The 6,860-nt window shown below is 41.6% G+C and overlaps 1 protein-coding gene across 1 annotated transcript; it reads right to left on the bottom strand.

Annotated features, from left to right (window-relative positions):
* Window positions 1–4,060: 4,060 nt before the first annotated feature.
* On the bottom strand, window positions 4,061–6,075 carry lyrm4 (LYR motif containing 4). Its single transcript, XM_035787561.2, has 3 exons — window positions 5,916–6,075; window positions 5,066–5,186; window positions 4,061–4,412 (listed from the first exon to the last, which is right to left on the bottom strand). Exons 1-3 carry the CDS (start codon window positions 5,999–6,001, stop codon window positions 4,341–4,343), a joined length of 279 nt encoding a protein of 92 aa, XP_035643454.1. The 5' UTR covers window positions 6,002–6,075; the 3' UTR covers window positions 4,061–4,340.
* Between the last annotated feature and the right edge of the window lie 785 nt (window positions 6,076–6,860).

Raw genomic sequence — 6,860 nt, 5'->3', positions numbered from 1 at the left:
TGGCTCAGTAGAATAGAATACACATTTAAGCATAAGCATAATACAGGAAGGCACCATTTATAGTCCAATATTTACACATTTTGTGGAAGGGGGGATTGGGGGGCAAGTTTTTAAATTGTGCAGTATTTAGCAATAATAAATAAGAGTCTTGCAGCAGCAGTTGTGATGTTTGTGTGTGTGTGTGAGTGCGTGCGTGCGTGAGTGCATGTGTTCTAGGTGTGGAGACTGTGCAGTTGAAGTTACACATTTGTTTAAAAGCTTCTTTAAAAAATAATAATAATTAATTAAACTCGGCAAGTCAGTTAATAACATATTATTTACAATGATGGCCTACCCCGGCCAAACCAGGACGATGCTTGGTCAATTGTGCGCTGCCCTATGGGACTCCCAATCATGGCCAGATGTGATACAGCCTGAAATCGAACCTGGGCGGCTGTAGTGACGCCTCTTGCGCTGATAAAAATACACATAAAAAATTACCAATCAATGTATCCACATTCATAAAATTTGAAGGAGCTTCAATTACATTGAGAAATCAATCTAAACACATGTTGTGTTGGTTCCATGTTTCATGAGCTGAAATAAAAGATCCCAGAAATGTTCCATACACACAAATGGCTTATTTTTCTCAAATGTTGTGCACAAATTTGTTTACATCCCTATTAGTGAGCATTTCTCATTTGCCAAAATAATTCATCCACCTGATAGGTGTGGCATATTAAGAAGCTGATTAAACAGCAGGATCATTACACAGGTGCACCTTGTGCTGGGGAAAATAAAAGGCTGTTTGGTCACACAACACAATGCCACAGATGTCTCAAGTTTTGAGGGAGCATGTAATCGGCATGCTGACTGCAGTAATGTCCACCAGAGCTGTTGCCAAATAATTTAATGTTCATTTCTCTATCATAAACCGTCATTATAGAGAATTTGGCACCACGTCCAACCGTCTTCAAAGCCTCAGACCACGTGTATGGCGTTGTGTGGGTTTGCAGTTTGCTGATGTCAACGTTGCGAACACGATTGCATTTTATCAATGGCAATTTAAATGCACAAAAATACTTGAGGCCCATTTTTTTAAGGTATCTGTGACCAAAAGATGCATATATGTAGTCTCTCCAAAACTCTTGAACGTGCCGTCCTTGGCCAGCTCTCCCGCTATCTCTCTCAGAATGACCTTCTTGATCCAAATCAGTCAGGTTTCAAGACTAGTCATTCAATTGAGACTGCTCTTCTCTGTATCACGGAGGCGCTCCGCACTGCTAAAGCTAACTCTCTCTCCTCTGCTCTCATCCTTCTAGACCTATCGGCTGCCTTCGATACTGTGAACCATCAGATCCTCCTCTCCACCCTCTCCGAGTTGGGCATCTCCGGCGCGGCCCATGCTTGGATTGCGTCCTACCTGACAGGTCGCTCCTACCAGGTGGCGTGGCGAGAATCTGCCTCCTCACCACGCGCTCTCACCACTGGTGTCCCCCAGGGCTCTGTTCTAGGCCCTCTCCTATTCTCGCTATACACCAAGTCACTTGGCTCTGTCATAACCTCACATGGTCTCTCCTATCATTGCTATGCAGACGACACACAATTAATCTTCTCCTTTCCCCCTTCTGATGACCAGGTGGCGAATCGCATCTCTGCATGTCTGGCAGACATATCAGTGTGGATGACGGATCACCACCTCAAGCTGAACCTCGGCAAGACGGAGCTGCCCTTCCTCCCGGGGAAGGACTGCCCGTTCCATGATCTCGCCATCACGGTTGACAACTGATCCTGGACAACACCCTGTCGTTCTCAACTAACATCAAGGCGGTGGCCCGTTCCTGTAGGTTCATGCTCTACAACATCCGCAGAGTACGACCCTGCCTCACACAGGAAGCGGCGCAGGTCCTAATCCAGGCACTTGTCATCTCCCGTCTGGATTACTGCAACTCGCTGTTGGCTGGGCTCCCTGCCTGTGCCATTAAACCCCTACAACTCATCCAGAACGCCGCAGCCCGTCTGGTGTTCAACCTTCCCAAGTTCTCTCACGTCACCCCGCTCCTCCGCTCTCTCCACTGGCTTCCAGTTGAAGCTCGCATCCGCTACAAGACCATGGTGCTTGCCTACGGAGCTGTGAGGGGAACGGCACCTCAGTACCTCCAGGCTCTGATCAGGCCCTACACCCAAACAAGGGCACTGCGTTCATCCACCTCTGGCCTGCTTGCCTCCCTACCACTGAGGAAGTACAGTTCCCGCTCAGCCCAGTCAAAACTGTTCGCTGCTCTGGCTCCCCAATGGTGGAACAAACTCCCTCACGACGCCAGGACAGCGGAGTCAATCACCACCTTCCGGAGACACCTGAAACCCCACCTCTTTAAGGAATACCTAGGATAGGATAAAGTAATCCTTCTCACCCCCCCCCCCCCTAAAAGATTTAGATGCACTATTGTAAAGTGGCTGTTCCACTGGATGTCATAAGGTGAATGCACCAATTTGTAAGTCGCTCTGGATAAGAGCGTCTGCTAAATGACTTAAATGTAAATGTAGTCCCAGTCATGTGAAATCCATAGATTATGGCCTGATGAATTTATTTCAATTGACCGATTTCCTCATATGAACTGTAACTTTAGTAAAATCAATTAAATTGTTAAATGTTCCATTTATATTTTTGCTCGGCATAGTTGAAATGACCAACGAGCAGCAGAAAATCTTACAGATTGCACCTTTAGGGAAGGTGAGTTCGGCATTATATAAGCTTCAATTTCCACTGCCTGGTATATCTGCTGAAAGATCATGACGTATGAAATGGAAAATAGTACTGCATGCTGATGAAGCCACGGAGTAGTCATTTATAGCAGACATTTCCAGATACACAAGATGTACTTGTAAATCACAGGAGGTTGGTGGCACCTTAATTGGGGGAGGATGGGCGTGTGGTAATGGCTGGAGTGGTATAAGTGGAAAGGTGACAATGCCATTCAATTCGTGCCGTCCTCCCCTAAACAGCCCCCACTGCTTGTGGACGGATCGGGAAAATGTATCTGGTAGGAGAGGTTGTTCACATGCATTATGTGCCTTACCTGAATATCTCATCAGAGCACTGTCCCATTTATTTGTATTAGATTGTGGTCATTTCTGTGAGAACAAAACAATAACAGACCGACGAATACTGCAAGGGTTGAGCAGTGTTAAGAGTAGAGCACTTTACGGCAGTTCCTTTCAGTTACATATTTATCATTTGTCACGTTAAAATGTATTAAAGGAGCAATCAGCGCGTGACTTTGCCATTGATTCTTGAAGAATATTTATAAATGCCCAATGAGTTTAGTTCAACCGTCTCACCACGTTTTGAAACTATACCGTGTCTGTTTACAAACTTTCATCTCATTTTTAATTTTTTACCTTTAACTAGGCAAGTCAGTTAAGAACAAATTCTTATTTTCAATGACGGCCTAGGAACAGTGGGTAATCTGCCTGTTCAGGGGCAGAACAACAGATTTGTACCTTGTCAGCTCGGTTACTAGTCCAACGCTCTAACCACTAGGCCACCCTCCCACCCCAATGAATGGGCAGTCCTTGCTTCCATTGCCCCGTCTATGAATTTGAGAGTTGTTAGATTTCTCCAGCCCCATCCCTCAGCTGTTCATCTAAAAAAAAAGTGGCGGTGTGCCACATCAGTGTTTGAAACGTAGATTACCCCTTTAAGTTTTAGTTACTGTATTTCATTAGAGACAAAGCTAATAATACATTTTATATTAATTGATATCTGCTTAATTTATGGTAACTTGGCCAGATCGCGCTCATGTTTATCACATGTTCAGTCGTGAATTAGTTTCTCTAATCTGAGCTTCAACAAACAGCAGTTTGGAAAAAGCTTTTCAGCACAAGTTAATCATCTGCATAGTACATACACAAACGGTGTCTTCTGTAATCGTCAAGGCTTGACTCAACAAGCAGAGCATGAATTTACAATAATCTGTGGCTTAGACACCAGAAGTAGTGAAATTTAAACATTGAGGGTAAATCATGTGAAATTATTAAATAATATTACAAAAACATCCAGCCAAACTCAAAAACCACATACTGCACATATTACTGTTTAATTGAGATGCTGCAGTCATTGCAACAAAAGGGCATTACATATCACTACAAGCTGTTACAAATACATATAAATGATAACATGAGTTAAGAGTTTTAAAAAGAGATAATACATCAGAGAGAAATTATATCTGGTGTAAGTGCTTTCTGGGACTAAAGCCTTTCCTCAGTGCTGTTACCATAGCAAAACATGACTTTAACTGTCCAAAATGTGGTCCAAGACATCCTATGATAACAACAATCACAACACCACTACTACAAACTCAGAGGTCCCTGTGCACTCCAGTTTCCTCCACAATGGTCCTCTGAGCAGTGTACATCTGGCCAATGGACACCTGCAATGGAAAGAGAACAATCAATAAGTGTTTACATGACAACGCACAGATGTTTTCTGACTTCTTATAGCCTGTAGTAGGTTGTATGGACTGGAGTAGAGTAGATGGATTTGTATAAAGTCTGCCCTCAAAAATGTGATTTTCAAAGTTTTTGTTATGCTATTTGTTTCATTTAGAGGCAACAATATAATAATAATAATATAATAATAATATAATAATAATAACAATAATAATATAATAATAATAATATAATAATAATAATATAATAATAATAAATGCCATTTAGCAGACGCTTTTATCCAAAGCGACTTACAGTCATGTGTGCATACATTCTACGTATGGGTGGTCCCGGGAATCGAACCCACTACCCTGGCGTTACAAGCGCCATGCTCTACCAAGTGTGCTACAGAAGGACCCCAACAAGAGTAACACTTGGTCGTTGGGCCATCGTCAGGTAGAGATATGTGTTTGTACTCACTGAACCCTTGCGTTTGAGACAAATATTTCTGAATATTGATAAGCTACTATTTATTTCACAAGGCATTGCCTAACTCATGTACAAAGTCTTACTGAATATTTGAATAGGCTATTCTACTAACAATTAATATCCATAATATGCACATCTAAATCAACACTACTGAAGAGTCACTCACCTGTCTCTTGATGACAGCAAGATTCTCTCTGGCCTGGTTGAGCAGCATGTCCAGAGTTTTTGGGTTATCAACATGGAGATTCTCCCTGAAGCTATCCTTTACCCTGCGCAGGGCATATGTTCTGAAAGGCAGGAGCAAAAAGTAAATACATCTTAAATCTGGTGGAGAAAAAATGTTATAGAAGTTGCGTTACTTGCATTGTCATTCAACAAACATTTCAGACGGTAATAAAAAAAAAAGCCTACTGTATGCTCGCCTTGCAGGCTTGTTTTTGTTCAGTATAAAAATAAAAAAAATCATGCGACTCATACCTACATTTGATTGTAGCCTCGAGAGGGCGCTAGCGGACGCTGTTGTTCCTGTCTTGACTTATGCAAAGTGGAAAAGATAGGAAAAACTGCGACCACTAGCAGTTTATCGAGGTTAGTCTAATTGCTTCGTCCACGTAGCTAGATCCTGTCAGGGTAACCACTAGATAGTTAGTTAACTATCATATCATTGGTGTCAGATCTTTGCAAAGCCCAAAGTGTTTTGTTTGAATACGTTCACAACTTTCGCCAGCGTGAGCTAGCTAGCAACGTTACACCTCATTAAAAAAACCTAGTTAGCTAAGCTACCTGTAACGTTACAGCACAATACATTTTTTAAAGTAAATATTTTATATAAAAATATGGTACTAGAAACTCACACTAAGAAGTTGTGCTTCCCACAACTTCTAGCAATGGAAACGTTAACGACTGTCTAACGACGTTGTGAAATACATTTTGAACTTACTGTAAAGCTAGTTATATCAACATTAGATTGAACACATATATAATTCTAACCAGTGTAGCTACATTCAATCCCTTACCTGTAATTGTAAGAGGGGAATTTTTTGCTCTCTTTTATAAGCATCCTGTATAAGGAGATCACCTGCGATCTGCTGCATGACGCCATGTTGGTTCATGTAAACACTATGATCGCGTTTCCTTGACTCCTTCGCCTCCTTCTCAAAAACCCCATTGGATAAGAAAGTCAGATGTCCTGCCCCTCTGACCTTCTCCTCCAATCGGTTTTGAGAAGTACCATGCGGTGACACAGCCCGACAGGATGTTTCTCAACAGAAAAAGGAATGAATTCGTTTGTCTTTCACCAATTCAAAATTATAAAAGGCTTAAAATGAAAATGAAATATACATCGCAAAATGTATCAGTTTCACTTACGGTCAAGAGGAGTGACAACTATGCCATATAAAATTCGAGATAGTTGAAAAAATATTTTTGATGTCCTAATACCATGGCATCGGGTTTATGAACTGATATATATATATATTTTTTAATACAATTGATGCATTAATTCGTTCGTTTTATTTTATGGTATTAAATAACATTCTCACTACAAAAATAATGATCAGTATATGGGGTCTTCAACAGTCAGACCAGTGCAGTCTCTGAATACAGAAACAGAATCAATAGAGCATCTATTTTGGTACTGTCCATCGGTGGCTTGTTTTTGGAGTCTGGTCCAGGAATGGTTGTTATGCCATAATGTCAGGGTGCTGTTGCACCTGCAAACTGTATTGCTGGGGGATTTGAAGGACCACAGTCAGTCAATAGGAAATATCATTGTGCTCTTGGGTAAAATGTTGCAGATGGGTAGGTTCAAGTCCCTAGTGTGACACCATGGGATAATGGAGGGATGAATTGGGAGAGGTTCAAGTCCCTAGTGTGACACCATGGGATAATGGTAAACAACATATGATAATAATGATAATGGATAAACAACATAACCTTCACTGTGTCACCAGGACATATAC

The sequence above is a fragment of the Oncorhynchus keta genome, chromosome 15, assembly GCF_023373465.1.
Source record: "Oncorhynchus keta strain PuntledgeMale-10-30-2019 chromosome 15, Oket_V2, whole genome shotgun sequence".
Taxonomy (NCBI): domain Eukaryota; kingdom Metazoa; phylum Chordata; class Actinopteri; order Salmoniformes; family Salmonidae; genus Oncorhynchus; species Oncorhynchus keta.
The sequence above is the reverse complement of the archived record's forward strand: the minus strand, read 5'-3'. Positions and strand labels throughout refer to the sequence as shown.

What these genes read in the sequence shown, in the direction of transcription:
- lyrm4 (XM_035787561.2), bottom strand. Translation starts at nt 6,001, where the DNA reads ATGGCGTCATGCAGCAGATCGCAGGTGATCTCCTTATACAGGATGCTT. An exon ending in TTCCCCTCTTACAATTACAG is followed by an intron (nt 5,187 to 5,915) that starts GTAAGGGATTGA and finishes CCTGCCTTTCAG; the next exon opens with AACATATGCCCTGCGCAGGG. An exon ending in TTGCTGTCATCAAGAGACAG is followed by an intron (nt 4,413 to 5,065) that starts GTGAGTGACTCT and finishes TTTCCATTGCAG; the next exon opens with GTGTCCATTGGCCAGATGTA.